This window comes from Protopterus annectens, chromosome 7.part0 (assembly GCF_019279795.1).
Source record: "Protopterus annectens isolate FY-2018-M chromosome 7.part0, PAN1.0, whole genome shotgun sequence".
Classification (NCBI taxonomy): Eukaryota; Metazoa; Chordata; order Ceratodontiformes; family Protopteridae; genus Protopterus; species Protopterus annectens.
Genome location: NC_056739.1, coordinates 729,015,485 through 729,032,698, shown reverse-complemented (window position 1 = coordinate 729,032,698; position 17,214 = coordinate 729,015,485). Strand labels below are relative to the sequence as shown.

The following is a 17,214-nucleotide window of genomic DNA, read 5'->3' as shown; positions in this document are numbered from 1 at the left end:
TGTGTGATTTAACAATTTAATATTTTAGTATGTTTAATTTTGCATTTGCTTTTGATAAATTAAATAACATATGCTTTTAAATCTAGGATGTTGATTCATTTAATCACCAGTCAATTGTTATTGGTTAATTTGTATTTTAAATTTGGGTATTTAAGTGATTATGTGATAATGTTTTGTTGAGACTCTGATGAAGCCTGTTGTATAAGTGTAAAAGTGTTTAGTCTGATATGATATTGTTTTTTGTCCATTAAACTGCTGCTACACCACCACTGAAGTGTTTTCTTCTTGTGACAATGATTCAGCAGTGCAGAGATAATGGCTGAACATTGTACTAATTAATATTCATAACTATAGTGACAGAGATAATCTGCAAAAGAAAAGTAAAGCAGTCCTGGAACATGATCTTACCTGTTTTATCTGTGGCATCTCTTAGGGATACAAAGCGTATAGTTGAATTTCCATCCCCATGATGGTTATATCCAAGTAGCTTCACTTCATACACAACAGATGGATCTGATAGTAAAAAAATGGGGGAGCATTTTAGAGTAAGCCAAAACTTCATTTAGTTCCAGTGAAAATAAGCAATGTATGGTATGAATCATAAAACATACAGTAAGCATAATATAAAAAAGAGTAAAGGCCAGATTCAGGGTTCATAGGTTCATAGGTTCATAGGTTTGTACTAGGCTATTGGCTCTAGGGCCTATACAAGCCTATCCATAACAATTACCTGGCTATTTATTCCCACAATATTTACTTCCCTGGACCCCTGTCTAGCAGGGTGACTGACGTGATCCCTGGGGTGAATTTCCTATCTCCCATCCAGTCATCAAGGTTCCTTCTGAAGAGGGCCAAAGAGGCTTGACATGTATGGGCAGTCTCTGGGTCAGGAACCTATCCCTCCAACATGTTTTGTTCATTGTGATGACAAGGTTTAGCATGTGGCTCTGAGGGATTGGGATTTCTTTAAGTGTAGAATGTCCAACAGCTCTGAGTTTGACATGGCCTTGTATGTTAAGCAGAGATTGCCTCTGAGTAGACGATATGCCACAGAGTATAGCTGGAGTTTTTTTAGACGGTCAGCATAGGGCATCTGCTTTAGGCCTGTGATTCTTTTAGTGAGGTATTTCTGTGGCCTTTACAGTTGTTGCAGATATCTTGAGAGGTACATACCAAACGGGGTGTTGTATTCTATAATGTGTCTAATGAGGGATGAGTACAGTGGGACAATGACCTCCTTTTTTCTGGATGAAAAGCCCTTAGTGATAAGATGTGCCACATAGAAGGATTTCCTGACTGCTGTGGTGATGTGGCTATCGAAGGTGAGACCACTGTCCACCTATGTCCCTAATTCTCTTATCACACTTTCAGTGTTTAGTGTACTGCCACCTATGTGATAATTCATGGGTACATGCTTTTTCCCAAAGGGGATAACTATACATTTCTTGGCATTGAGCTTGTGCCCATGGCTCTGGCACCAAGCATCTGTTTCTGTAAGGTCCTTTTGTAGAATATCCACATCATTTGGGGATTCAGTAATGGTTCCCAGTTTGCAGTCATCTGCAAACTTTGTTATCCAGAGTCCCTTAGTGTTGGCCTGTACTTCAGAAAAGTAGATGCCAAACAAGAGTGGTCCCAGGACTGAACCCTGAGGTACTCCAATTGTCACTTGTCTGGAGCTGGATTTGGAGCCGGCTACTTTTACAGTGTGAGTTCTGTCAGTAAGCCAGTTGGCAACCCATCAAGTGATGTAGGGATTAATGCCCAGCTTAGTAAGTTTATCTATGATTCCAGAGTGTGGGATGGTGTCAAAGGCCTTGGCGAGGTCCAGATAGGCTGTGTGGACCCCCTTACCCTCGTGCACAGCTCTGGCAATCACTCAAACCCATAATGGTAAAGATGGTTTCTGCCATGTGTAAAAATGAGAAAAAAAGGTTTCAGATGGACTGATGGATTTGCCATGTGGTAATGGTTGTCAGTTGTGTAACAAGTGTGGTAACTTTTAACATGAATGCTGAGCTAGGTGAACCCACACTAACTTGCAGTTTGTTAGATGTCAGTAAAGAAACAATATATACAATTTAAAAAAATTAGATTTTCTAACTCTTAACAACATATTCAGATAGAATATACAGTTTGTACAAATCATTCAGTACGTTTCCATAACAGAGTCTGAATTAATAGCACTGAGGAGTCACCAAATATGTACTGAGCATATACATTTCAAAACAGTGAAAATTCATCACAGAACAATATGTTCCACATACTCGACTCTTACTACACTTTAAGCCTACCAAAGGTATAAAGTCAGAAAACTAAATACTTTGTACAGTGTCACATGGGAAACAACATCATGTTTATCACAGGATCCTCTGCAGTCCAGCAGAGAACTTGAATGTGATAGCCTTTTTTCTCCAAGGTGCAATCCTCCCATTAAAGAATGTCTCTTGATTCTCTGGTGCTAACGTCTCTCCTATTACACAGATTCACAAAATGCATGGTATCCCTTAGCTTAGTAGGCTTTACCATCCCCATCCTTTCGCATGTGCAGACTCTTTAACTAGTACCCTTATCACTACCCCAGCATTAACTGAAACAGGAATCTTTACCTGCCATGGATAGTGACCACATTAACTGCAGTAAAATACATACATGGGTAGTGAATCACTTACCTGATGCATAGCAGCCACAGAATCTAGAATAAATATGCGCAAGCTGTGTCAGGATCATGGATGGTTAGTAGTTGCTGTATTAGCAGGGAACTCAGTCCTAGGCAGCATCAGAAACATTCTAAGCACAATTAACACCAGGATCAGGAGCATAATTTTATGCCCTTACTGGTTTTGCAATTATAATTCACAACTGTTTCAGTATGACTATGCATGCTTATGTTCTGTTATAGATATGACTGCACCAAATTGGTAACTAAAAAAGTTGCTCTGGTCAACCAAGTCCTTCTGGAGATACAATAATCTATAGTGACCATACTCAAAGTCCTACTGCACCACCTCAATGACATTCTGCCATTTTGACAGAAACCATCTTTACCATTATGGGTTTGAGTAATTGCCAGGTAACTAAAATGATTTCAAAAGTGAAGTTTGAGTGATACTGCATAGCGATGGTGAGAAAAATCACCACGTGATTAAGTCCTAGCACTTAGTTCTCATGACTTACAGTACAAGCACTATCTTACAGGAGGAAATTATTTATGAATTATTTTATTACAAAGGGAACCTCATTTTAAGAGCAAAATTTTGCAAGTGTGTTTATTTGATTAAATTCAAAATGAACATTTTGCACCACTGACAACCATTACCACATGGCAAATCCATCCATCCATCCACAACCTTTTTTTCCCATTTTTACACATGGGGTCGGGGTGTCACTTCAACAGAATGCTGTACTAAAAACTCACAATGTGTAATGTGTTGACTGCCTTATTAAAAACATACATTTTCTTGTTTGTGTCAACATGTTTAATAAAGCAGTTTACTGCATGCCCTTTGCTGTCTCTGTAGACTTAAGAAACTGCTTTAATTATGCAGTCCATGAAACATAACAGTGGCTGATATCCAGCAGTAACACGGTCAGTCCACGCACTATGCAAATCCATATGCTCGAACATAGTATTAGGCAGTCAGTCTGGAGACCATTATAAGCCTAAACAAATATTCTCCATTCAAACGTTCCATCCAGCCTCAAAGACTTTAAGGTATGCTGAACATCACTCAAATGCTCCTTGTGTAGCATAGGATACAAAAGTGACGTTCAGGCTTACCATAATCAGAAGTTCTTTGCTGCCAGTCTGAATGTATCTTTTCACTGTTGTGTTTACCTGCATTTGTTTTCCACCAGTTGAATGCATTTTTGTTTTCCATTGACTCCCTATGCCTGTTTGCTGATTTCTAACAATTGCAGATAAGTGCCTTATTGTGGGTTTTTTTTTTTTTGCTTTTTTTGTCCTCCTTGAGGTTAATGTTATCCAGGAAGGGTAAATGCCAGTGTGGGAGACAGATTCCCCATAAAGACCACCACAATAAGTGTCTTTTTTCCTTAGAAGCTTCTCATTACCATACATCTTGTTCTGTTTGTCAGACATTTGTCCTTAAAACCATTCTCAGTAGACAGCTGTTAAAGAAGAAGAAGTTGGGGAAGAAGTTCCTACTATGGTTCTCGACTGTCGTCCTGGGTCTGTGCCTTCTCAGTTTTTTGGAGGGGGCTTTCCCTTAAAAAAGAAAGAAAAATAACATGTTTCTTTTGCTCCTAGGGATCCACAAAGTGAGTGCCAGGACTTCTCTCAGAGGCTATTTCCTGCTTTAATGTCCTTAACGCCTCCTCACAGGCTTTCATTTCCTGCTCCTCCTTGGTCTTCTACTCCCCTTAAAAGGCCTGGAGAACAGGATTCTCCTGATGACGAATCCCTGACTTATTCTACTCAAATTCCTTCTCCTTTGGACTATGGGTCAGAGGAGGAGGAGGAATCTATTAGTCCTGATATTCCTTTTGAGGAAATTTCTTTTGGGGATACACTCTCTAGGATGAAGGATTTTTTTAAGTGGGATTGTGCTCAAGTCTCTGATATCCGTAAGAGATACTATGACTTGCTGCAGGTGGAATCTCCTAAGCCTGTGGCTATTCCTCCTGTTTTGGCTGCTTTGCTGGATGCTTTTTCCAATGTTTCTCACATGCCTGATTCTCTGCCCCATGCTGCCAAGAAGCCTGATAAGTTTTATAGGGTGACTGAGGATTGTTATTTTCTATATAAATGTCCTGCTGCTGACCTCTCTGCGGCGTCTGTACCCTCTGATAATCCATCTTAATAGCTCCCTTCACCCAAGTTATTGCCTTCTGGCAAGGACAACAGAACTGTGGAAAGCCTGGGTAAGAAGGTTTACACTTCTGCTACCCTAGCTTTTAGGGCTGTTAATTATCAGACCCATATGTCTAGGTATGTGTTGGCTCTTCTTTCTCATACCTGTCAACGTATTTCTAATTTTCCAGCCTCTGAGGGTACAACTTCTGTTCTTTCCTTGCAAGGGACTTCCTCTCAAGTTGTTCATCATTCTATTAAATGTAGTTATGATGCAGCAGATGCCTCTTCTAGGGCTGCTGTTTTTGGTTCAGTGATGAGAGGGTATTCTTGGCATAGTCTTCAACCTCTACCTGATGATATTAAAGCTAAGTTGATGGATGGTTGTCTGGATTCTAAATTTTTGTTTGAGGAAGCAGCTGCTGGTATGTTTAAGTCCCTTCAGGTTAAGAGTAAGGCCTTACAGGACCTTAAGCATGTGTTTGTTTCTCCTGTGCCTAAATTTCAGAGAAACCACCACATAAGCCTACCTTTGTTCATAGGTAATTCCTCCCTTCTAGTAAAGGTAAGAAGGGTGGCAAATGGGCCCATCTTACTAAGGGTACTTAGTTTTCAAGGAATCGAAAGCCTTCCTTTCTGGACAAATCAGGTGCTGTATGACTTGCCATCTCTTCCCAGCCACATTCCTCTTTTCACCTTTCTCTTCCTGTTTGGCTTCAGATCACTCAGGATTCTTGAGTTCTCTTGATCATTCATCAGAGCTACTTCATGGTAAGTAAATTCCATCCTCCTATTATGGCCATTCCTCAGCCTCTTCAGGAGCAACTTCCCTTTTTCGCACAGGTTCTTCAAAATCTCTTGACTCAGGGTACTATTCAAGAGGTGTCTGTGTCCTAAAGGGGAAAGGGTTCTTCTCAAGCCTGTTTCTTCTTTTCAAGACTGTTTCTACTACCCAGAAAAGAGAGCACTTGGAGACCTATTCTAGACCTTTCTCATATACACTTTTCTAAAAGTGCCTTCCCTTCGGATGTTGTCCCTTCAGATTCTGTTTCCTCTATTTTTCCCTCAGGCCAATAAGATATCTCTGGATCTCAAGGATGCTTATCTCTATATTTGATACATTCTCTTTCCAGGAATTTTTTGCATTTCTCTGTTGCTTCCTGGCATTTTCAGTTCTCTGCTTTGCCCTTTGGAATTTCAACTGTCCCAGGGGTGTTCATCAAATGCTTTTCTCCTGTGATCATTTTTTGGAAGGCTTCAAGGGATCCAAATTTGTCCTTACTTAGACAGCCTGCTGATTCAGGCATCCTCTCCAGTGACCCTTTTGCAAAATCTTCATTTTGCCGTTTCCCTTCTTTAGAGCTTGGGGTTTACTATAAATTTCAAAAAGTCTTCCCTGACTCTTTATCAGGATCTTATTTTTCTGGGCTGCAGGATTCAGACAAATGCTTACATCCCTGCCTCCTCCAAAGGCCTTGACTTTCATTTCTTTCTTTCACACTCTTCTTCCTCTGGCTTCCATTACTGTCAGGGAGTTTCTGAGAGCTCTGGGTTTCATGGCATCCACCATTTCAAAGTTCCTTCTGGCCAAACTTCACATGAGAAAGTTTCAGTGGTTTCTTTAGTCAGTGTGGCTTCAACAAGCACATCCTCTAGATTTTGTAGTACCTCATCTTCCTTGTCTCAGACAGGAACTTCACTGGTGGATTCAGCAGTTGTCTCTGAATCCAGGGATCCATTTTTAACCCCCTCTTCCCTCTCAAGAATTGTTCTTAGATGCTTCAGACATGGGAAGGGCGGGTGACATTTGGCTCCCTAAAGTGCAGGGAGTGTGGTCACCTCATCAGCAGAAGGGGCACATAGGTGCCAAAGAGATGAGAGCTATTTTGCTGGCTCTTCAGGCCTTTCATCCTCTTTTCTCTCCAAGACCTCTCAAGGTGTTTACAGACAATACAATGGTGATGTGGTATAGCAACAAATAGGGAGGCTCAAGATCTTATCTTCTTTGCCGGTTGGCACTTCTGGTATGGAATCCTGCTGTCAAGTATCAAGTGACTCTTCAGACAGTTTATATCCCCTCTGATCACAGCATTGTGGCAGACACTCTGAGCAGGTCCTTAACTCAGTCCAATGAATGGATGCTTCAAAGGGATGTGTTTCCGGACATTATCCACCAGTGGGGTATTCCTTAAGTGGATCTTTTTGCCTCCCCTCTGAACAGACAACTCCCTCTGTTTTGTGCCAGATTTCCAAGTTCTCTGGTGTGGAAGGTGAATGCCCTTTCATTTTCTTGGAAAGGGATGTTTCTGTATGCATTCCCTCCCCTTCCTCTCATTCCAAATGTACTGTTCAAAATTCATCAGGATGCGCACTGGTTCCCTGTCCTTCTGCATCTAGCCAGGGGCAATCATCACAAGTTACCTCACAGGGTGGATCTAATCACACAAGCCAAGGCAAGGGATCTTTCATCCATCCCCACCTGTCCATGCTTCGACTGACACTGTGGGTGATAGGATTTCGATTCCTCATAGACACTTTTTTTTGATGACATGTTGCAAGCCCTGCAGGAGGCCAGGAAACCTACTACTAGAAAATCCTACTTATCCAAATGGAAGAGGTTTTCTATTTGGTGTTTCCCTCGTAACCTGGACCCACTTACTGTGGATGTTCTTTTCATTGTGTCTTATTTGTGTGAGTTCCTCAATGCTGGTTTGCCTTTTCTTCTATTAAGGCCCACAGCCCATTTATCAGCTATCTCTTCTGGTCTGCCTTTTTCTTCTCCATTAGCTTCTAGATTTGAGGTGAAACTATTTCTTAAGGTCATCCTTAATATTAGACCTCTGAGGAAGCCTGCCCCCCCCCCCCCCCCTGCGATCTTAATTTTGTTTTGGAAAAGTTGAATCCTTTTGAGCCTGCTGCTTTGGCTTCCTTGCAACATTGGTCCTGGAAGACTGTTCTTTTGTTAGGTCTTACCTCTGTCAGATGGGTGTATGAGTTGCAGGCCCTTATAGCTTGTCCTCCTTTTTTGATTTTTCATGAGGACAGAGTGAGCTTATGCACTGGCCCTTCTTTTATGCTGAAGGTGGTTAATGAGCTATCACTTAATCAGTCTATTAATTTGCCTACATTTTCACCTCTCTGCAAACTGACAATGAGAGGGTGCTGCATATTTTGGATGTGCATAGGCAACTCAAGTTTTATTTGGATAAGACTAAGGCTATTAGAAAATCTGATCAGTTGTTTCTTTTCATCCTAAATTTTTGGGACTTTCTGTATCCAAGCAAACTATTTATTTTTGGATTCATAAGGCTATTTCCTTTTGTTACACTTTTTTATGGCAACAGCCTTCCTTTTTCAGTTAAGGCTCATTCCACTTGAGCTGTGCCTTCTTCTGGTGCTTATTTCAAAGGCTTAGATATTAATTCTATTCTTGAAGCAGCTGCCTGGACGTCTGTGCATACCTTTAATAAACACTACAAGTTGGATGGTATCTCTAGACCTTGGGTTGGTTTTGCTAGTGACGTTCCTTATTGCCTTTTAGGGATATCTTCTGCACCTTCACCCTCCCAAGTTTCTTCTTGAGCTTTGGCACTCTCTCATGTGTTAAGAATACTGCGGCAGCGAATGTAAGGACATAGTACAGTTGTGTAAAATCTTACCATAATGGTAGATATCCTTGGTTTGACTGTTGCAGTATTCACTCCTTCCCTCCATCCCCCTAGCCCTTTGCATTCCTGGATGTACATATTACGTCTTGGACTGGTGTTCCTACTGGGGCAATCAGTTCTGATTATGGTAGGTGTGAACATTACCTTTATGCTCTATGCTACACAAGGAGCGTCTGGGTGATGTTTGGCATACCTTAAAGCAACAGTAGTCTTTGGTAGCTGGCTGGACATCAGGCTTCTATAGCAGGGAATCTCATATGTTAAGAATACTGCACCAATGAAGTCAAAGACATCTACATTATGGTACGATTTTTCACAACTGTACTTTTCTTTAACATGGTATTTGAGGTAGCATTTATTCAGTGAAGGAATAGGGGGTCAAAGAGGGTTAGATATTTCAAGGCTTGAAAGACTAGATGGTCAAACAATAATGAATTATCAACAGGAGTGCCTAGAATCTTTATGCCAGTATCTCCCTGGAGGGGTGCATCACCATATGGTATGTGAAAAATGTTTTGTTTACAAAAATGAATGATTGTTATTTTTTTTTTTCACATTTAGCTTAAGGCCATTGCCCTTGCACCAGTTGTTAATATGGTCTAATTCATGTTGAAGCAAGTGTTAGTCAGTAGAAGACTAAACAACAGCACTCAATTTACAGCACAGAACCCTTGAACAAAACAATATAGGAAGCAGAAAAGGTACTGGAGAAACATATATCTTTCATTATGTTATGTTCCTCATCATAACCATTGAACTTGCAACATAATCACCTAGTGACATAGCCAATAATCAAAATGGGTGACTGGAAATATGACAGAAGCAGTGCATGTAGCCAGCAGATGAAGGAGCTAAATCATCCTGACTTAAAAGGCATGGCCTCTGCAGTAAGCCGGACAGAATGGATAAAGGTATATGGCAAACAGGGAAGTCAAGGGATACAATTCATATTGAGGGTACACACCACTTGAGTGAGAGAAGTACAGTTGTTAAAGGTAGAGTGAGGTGGGTAAACATGGTAATGGAAGCAAAAAGGAAGAAGGAAAGGTGTCTGGGAGGCCAAAGGAAACAGAGGGCCTGTCACTGGGAGATGAGCAATAGATTAGCAGTAATTATTAGAGTGAAAGAGGAGTGTTTACGCAATTGCCTTATTTGAGTAATTCTTCAATGTGCTCTTTTGAAAAGTTTCTTAATTAAATTTAGACAGTTCTGATGGAAATTTGTTTAGGGATGGGTCACATTATGCAAAAAGATACCCAGCAAACCAACATTCTAGTTTTTGTCCTCATAAAATGAGATCTCAACTGGATGTTAGTGACTGTGCTACAGTGTGGCTCTCCTTAAAGAGAACAGCGGTGGCACAGATGACAAACACAACATTCTAGAACTGCAGAGAAAAAGAGTCAAGAAGAAGCTGGGATTAGAGGTAAAAAAGGAAGTCAGACAAAGTAGACATATGAGTGGAGCAAGTAACTGTGGAAGAGAATCAGAGTTTTCCAAAAGGTATGTTTAAATGTTGCTGGAAAATACAATCCTCAATATGAAACCAAAGTGACTGAGCTGGTAGTTCAAGGTGGAACTCAAGAATAGTCAGAAAGCATTCAAATGGCAAAAAGAAGTAGAAGATGATGAGGGGTAATAGGCCTCTATCAAGGCTAGAAGGCTAGGGACTCAGTAGATGAGGAAGGCCAAGAGGGAAAAGTAGGGTAGAGAAATAATTTTTCAGATACATTTCAAATAAGACAATGGAGACATTAACTTAACCAGGTTGTTCAAGAATAGAAAGGAGGCTAGTCATGCCAAGGGCATTGAGGAAATACTGAAGAAAAATGACCTCTTCAAAGAGGGAAAAACACTTTTCCAATGTCTGTTGATTTTCCTTTGTGTCTAAGTTCATCATTAAATAACTATTTAGATACCTGCACAGCTGTGTAAGTCTTCATATAACATAAATGAATACATACTGGCATTATAGCAATGCTGAGTTCTGGTACTGAAAAAAAAAGGCGGCTGCCACCCTTCTTTGTCATTGATGATCATGGGATCATGCCTCTGTGACAACTTGTACCCAGGGTAGCCATCCCCTTCACCCCATCCTAGTTGCAGCTTTGAGTTGTTCATCTCAGTATTCAAAAAGTTAAAATAGGGAATACTTCTGTACTGTACTGGAAGGGGTAAAAAAGATGAAGGTGAGAAAAGGATGTCCTGACTGATAGGTCAGTTGCAAGTTAGAGGACAAGAAGCAACCAGTTGAATTATAGGAGCTGAAATCACATACATGGCATCTAGGCTAAAGTACCCAAATATTTAACAAGTATCCTCACAAAACAACTCACAGATATTACTAACAGATCTCTGTCTACTTTGGAAATGCTAGATGGCTGGATACAGCTCCAGTTCTCTACTAGTATGAGAAAGGCAGTAGCAGCTGGAAAGTGAAGGACTGAATTCTGATGGAACAGTATGAAACCTTTCTACAAAAAAAAAAAAAAAAAAAAAAACATAGTACACTTTTGACACAAACTGGTATGGGTATACTTTCTAGAAGAGCTATGGTTTTATGGGTAACAAGTAAAAATTAAATATGCATCACAGTGATGCACCGGATAGAGTTGTCACTTCATAGCAAGAGGCTCTCTGCTTCGATTCTTGGCTGGGGTACATTTGTGTAGAGTCTGCATGTCCTCCCTGTGTTCATGTGGGCTTTTTCAGTGCGCTCCAGTTTCCTTCTACATGCAGTAGGTAGACTGGTCACTCTAAATTGGCCATTGGTATGAGTGTGCATGCAAGTGTGTGGTATGGAAGAATACCCATGGGAGGCCTAGCCACCTGGCTCTGTGAACTTTTGCTGTAGATGGTTCTCACTGTTAAAGTGGCACCCTGACCCCATGTGCAAAATGGGAAAAGGTGTTATGGATGGATGGAAGCAGAAATGGATGCCTAAGGGAGTGCTAGTGGATACAGTCTCTGGACTACAATAGGCTAGAGCTGCAATAAAACTATTCTGGAAACTTGCTAGGATAAGAGCAAAAACACAGGGTTGGGGTGGAGAATGTATGCAATAAAAACATTAGAGAGTGATAGTTAGGGAGAGGCTGTCAAGGACAAGTGAAGTGATCAATGGAGGCCTAGAAAGGCCAGTGCTCTAGGCCACTGCTATTCAACATATTAATTTCTTGATATGTTGGATGGCCTGACAAACAGATTGATCTTATGTTTTGATAACAAAAAAACTGGAGCCATATTCCAGGAAGGAGTGGAGCCTAAAAATATATGTGGAACTGCCTAACACCTGATCAGGAATGTCAACCAAGGTTCAATATAGATAAATAAAGTGTTCCCATTTTTAGATATGACCCAAACACATATGCGTTTGGGGAAGCCAACCAGGAGAGACTTGTTGAAAGTGACATTGGAGGCTTTGACCATCCCAAATTACTGCAAACAGAACAGCAGGAACAGTCTACAGATGCGTAGGACTGAATTCTGTGGGAACAGACTGCTGTTATAGGGATGTTACATTCTAGCCTTGTCAAACACAAATGAAGTAATATTTGGAAAACATGTGCAGCCCTGGAGATGCTGCCAGAAAAAAAATGTCAAATATCTGGGAAGCATCTTGAAGATGTCCTCAGGTTCATCAAGGGATTGAATGGAATGGAGTACAAACAGCACCTGGAATCACCAAACTTGCATTCCTTAGACTTTGGGTTAGGGAACAGGGATAAGGTGTGATTTCACAAGAGGCTATGTGGGAAAACTGAAGTGACAGAAGAAAGATGAATGGTCACCTGATACAGATGGAATGCACTAACTTTATATAGATTTAAGAAAATATTTTTTCATACACAATGTTGCAGATCCTTGGAAAAGCCTGTTTGAGTGTGTGATGAGATGTAACTCCATAAGAACCTTTAAGAGGGTATAGGACAGGTAGAAGGGCTTGGGTAATCCTAGGTAGGAAGAACCAGGAATTATATACTGGAGTGTCAAATGAACAGACAAACACTTCTTCTGCTATCACATTATATAGCATAATAGCACAGTTCCAAAAAGATATAGAAAACACTCTGAATATTCTACCCATATGCTTGAAAAGGATGTACTCCTGAGCTCTGACTATTTTACACCATAAGATAGAGGGCAAAGCACAGAAAGAGAAGAAACTTGAAAGGAATCAGCTGCTAAAGGGTAACTTTAAAACTGACATCTAAAGCCAGTAGATTAGCAAGGGTGGTGTCAAGGGGGAAGATGGCCTGGTTGCAAAGAATTATAGGGCATGATTAAGAGCTCTGTAGAGCTGGTGGGGAGGCGTGTCTGGCTGAATTACTATAGATTATTATAGGAAGCCAATCAGCTTCCTACAGTAACTGAGGGTTTTTTTTTTCTTTTCAATTAAATAACTGGGGGGAGGGGGGGTTCTGCTGTACTGTAAGAAGCCAATCCACTTTTTGCAGTAAGTAGATGTCTTTTTTTTTTGGTCTTCAGTTGAAGAGCTGATGTGGTTAGCCACAAGTTCATGGGACCGGCACAGGCTACTAGATGAGTCAGCTACAATTCAGAGTTCAACAAACTATTTCTAGCCTTAAGTTTACAATAAATAAATAAATAACTAAACAAGCAAATGTTAATGTTGGGGTGAAGCAATGAAGACCATGTACTCAATGGTCTTTTAGTTTTAAACAGCATTACTTTATGATTTTATTTAAAAATAAAACAGAGCCTAACCTACTTGGTCTTTTTATTTCACCTCAGTTTTGCCATATATTATTTATTTATTTACATTTGTTTACAGGGTAGTGCCCGACTGAGCCAGGGACCTGTTTTTAGTGAAGACCCCGAGAGAAATGCTTCAAAGACAATTATTAGACATTAACGTAGTGATGGAAAAAAACAATAAGCAAGTTTCATACATGATAATGGAAAACAGTTTCAATGAGTCTAGAAAATATAAAAAGATAAGCAAGTTACATACATGATTTTGGAAAATATATTAAGATACATTTTCAATTGAGCATAGAAAATATAATTAAAAATAAACCAAACAGATGGCAGTCTTTGAAAACAGTCCACACATATTTTATTAAGCGCTTTTCATCCAGTTAGTAATATGAACTTCTTCAGATCTGATTTGCATGGGTTTGAATGAGAATGGAGTTAGATTTGGTTCTGTAAAAGTGGGGAGTGACAAACGTAGTTTGGTGTTGGGGGTTGTGAGGAAAGTTATGGAGCTGATAAAGTGAGCATTAAATTGAGACACTATGCAGTCAGAGGTATTTTTGGTGGATGGACCAGGGGTAGAGGGCCTGCCAGGGTTGAGGAGATAGTTGATACCTTGCCAAAAGTTTTGAAGGTTATTTGAATGCTTTTGTTGGTATGTTTGGAAGTAAGTTTTTTGTCTGACTTAATTTGTTTTTTGGCTAGGTTTCTCAGCTGTTGGTGCGAGTTTAGGTTATCTTTGTTTTTGGATCTTTGGTATTGCGACCAAGCCCTATCTCTCTGTCTAAGTGTTGGTTTAGTTTCATTAGATAGCAAGGGAGTTCTTTGGTCCTCACATGAGTTTGTCTAGAGGAAGTAAGGTTGTCAAGTATTTGGAGGAATGTTCTATTAAAATATTCAACAGCATTGTCTAATTGGAGCGTTTTAATGGTGATCAGTCACACTGCTGTAGCAGTGTGTTAAAAATGGTGGGGGATAAGTTCTTTTTACTGCAGATGCTCTTAAATATGATGTTATTGGTTGTTTGAAGCCATTTCCTAAGTAGAAAAGTGGTGGAGTGGACACTAAGTGTGTCTGAAAGGCAGCCAGTTTGATAAGTTAGGTTAGGTCTGTTTGTAAGTATCCAATCTAAAATTGATTTTTTTAGTGTGTTTATCAATATGAATAGGAGAGTTAATGGTTTATGAGAAACTGTAAAGACTAATAAAGTTGGAAGGGTTTTTGGAGGAGCAGGAAAGCCAGTCTAGGTTAAAGTCTGCTAGTTCATAGGTTCATAGGTTGATACTGGTCTATCTGCCATAGGGCATTTATAAGCCTAGCCAGAGTGTGTTTGGCTTTCGCCACCCTTTTAGATTAGTTGACTGGGCCTCTGTATAGTAGGTCACAGAAGATAGCCCTTTTGAGATTAGTTTACTGTGCCTCTGTCTAGTAGGGACACAGAAGAGATCCCAGGGGTAAACCTACGATCTCCCATCCACTCATCAAGATTTCTCTTGAAGAGGGTCATTGAGGGACTCTGCCTAACATGGATTGGGATTTTGTTCCAGAGTGAGGGGAGCCTCTGGGATATGAATCTGTCCCTCCAGCATGTCCTATTTATTTCTATGCTGAGGTTTAAGTCCCTGGAGCGTGTAGCTCTAAGGGATTTGGATTTCCTGAGGTGGAGCATGTCCATTAATTCTGGGTTGGACATGGCTTTATACATCAGGCACAGATCGCCTCTGAGTAGTCGGTAAGCAACTGAGTAGTGCTGGAGTTTCTTTAGCCTAACTGCATAGGGCATCTGTTTGAGTCCCTTGATCCTCTTGGTGAGGTACTTTTGGGGTCTTTCCAGTTGCTGCAGGTGTCGGGTAAGGTACATCCCAAATGGGGCATTGTATTCAATTATGGACCTGATGAGTGATGAGTAGAGGGGCACAATGACCTCTCTTGATCTAGATGTGAACCCTTTCGTGATAAGGTGGGCTATATAGAAGGTCTTTCTAACCACTTTGGCAACGTGATTGTCAAAGGAGAGATTGCTATCTACTTTGGTCCCCAAATCCCTAATTACTTCTTCCGTACTTAATGGATTACCACCAATGTGGTAATTTGTGGGCAATTTTTTTTTCCCAAAGGGGATGACTATTCACTTTTTGGCAATTAGCTTTAGGCCATGGCTCTGGCACCAGTTATCCGTCTCTGTGAGACCCTTTTGGAGGATGCTTGTGTCAGTCGGCGAGTCGATTATGACACCCAGTTTGCAGTCATCTGCGAACTTGGTCAGCCATAGTCCTCCCATGTTAGCCTGTACCTCAGAGAAATATATACTGAACAAGAGAGGTCCCAGGACTGAGCCTTGTGGGACGCCACTTGTAACTGGTTTAGAGTCTGACATGGCACCTGCAATTCTGACCATGTGGGTTCTATCCTTGAGCCAGTTTGCAACCCATCTTGTGATATAAGGGTTGATATTTAAGCTGGTGAGCTTATTTATGATGCCCGAGTGGGGTATTGTGTCGAAGGCTTTTGCAAGGTCCAGGCAGGCTGTGTGGACTACCTTCCCTTCATCTTTGGCCTTGGTGACTGTTTCAAAGAAGTCAACCAAGTTCAAGAGGCATGATCTGCCCTTAACAAAGCCGAATTGGGTAGGATCCAGTGTTTGGAGGTTCCCAATGTCTTAGTTTATGAGTTTCATGATGATACGCTCCATAGCTTTGCAGACCAGGCTAGTCAGACTTATAGGGCGATAGTTTCTGGGGTCAGTTGTGGAGTGGGACCACTGTTGCTGTACGCCATTCCTTGGGTACATATCCTGTAGTAAGGCTGAGACTGAACAGTGACTTTATGTGAGGGTTCAGTTCTTCTTGGAGTTCGTGTAAGACGCAGCCCGGGACACCGTCCGGTCCCATTGATGCTGTGTTTTTTGCTTTGGAGAGGGCAGCTCTCACCTGTGCATCTGTGATGTCAGGGAGGCTACACTCTGTTGGGATAGACATTTGCTCTTTTAGGGGGGAGGGGGGGAGAAGTTTGCACTGAACCTGTCTGCCAGGATGTTGGCAATGTCTGTGGGTTCAGTGCATTTTTTGTCATTTTGAACTAACTCAGAGCATATCTGGGAGTTGCCACCCAGCTTCCTGACATAACTAAAGAAGACCTTGTGATTATCTTTAGCATCTTGTGCAATTTTTCTTTCGAAGATGGCCTTAGATGATTTTATGAGGGATCGTAGTTTCTTGCTAGTACTGATCAGAGATGCCTTCCCTTTTTGGGATTTTGCTCTATCATGTAGTAGCTTCCTCCTTCTGTTGTATAGCTTATTTATGGCTGGGTTCCACCAGACAGGTCTCCTGCCTTTGGAGGAATGAGTCTTGGTTTTATTTGGGATAGCACGATCAATGCATTCCTGTATGTGTCCATAGAAAGCGTCTGTAAAGGATTCTGCGGTTTCAGCCGTATTTTCCACTGGCCCGAGGGCTTTGAAGGATTCCACCTCGGTTTTGAGAAGTGTGAAGTTTGCTTTTGAGAAGTTCTTCACCGTGGTTTCCTTGGCTGTAGGTGGGGATGGGATATGGATGTCCAGTGAGATTAATTTATGGTCAGATCTTACCAATGAGGGGTATACCTCTGGTATGGAACATAGAGTCCCCATGTTGGTGATGATCAGGTCCAATATGGTTTCCCCTCTTGTGGGAGTGGTGACCAGTTGTTCCATAGCATTTGAGTTTATAAATTCTAGGAACCGTTGGGCGAGGGTGCTGGGGCTTAAGTAGTGCTCCCAGTCTATGTTTGGGTAGTTGAAGTCACCCAATATAATGGTGTTTGGAGAGACCTTCATATTCTCCAGTGTTCTCAGGAAAGCCGAGTGGGGTTCCTGAGTTTGGGAGGGTGGTCTGTAGCAGGCTACAAACTGAAAGGTAGTTTTTCCCACTGTTAGTTGCACATGGATGGTCTCCGATGCTTCATGCAGTGCCACTAACCTGGAGGTGTGGGTATCTTTGATGAATATGGATACTCCCCCTCCTTTTGTGGTTC

General features: G+C 41.2%; 1 protein-coding gene across 1 annotated transcript in view; it reads right to left on the bottom strand.

The window, feature by feature from the left end:
• LOC122806083 (immunoglobulin superfamily DCC subclass member 3-like) overlaps window positions 1-17,214 on the bottom strand; it is a 1,389,320-nt gene that overhangs the window by 57,237 nt on the left and 1,314,869 nt on the right. The window contains exon 11 of the mRNA XM_044076321.1: window positions 409-513. Within this exon, the coding sequence (XP_043932256.1) occupies window positions 409-513 (105 nt within the window). The remainder of the gene's footprint in view (window positions 1-408; window positions 514-17,214) is intronic.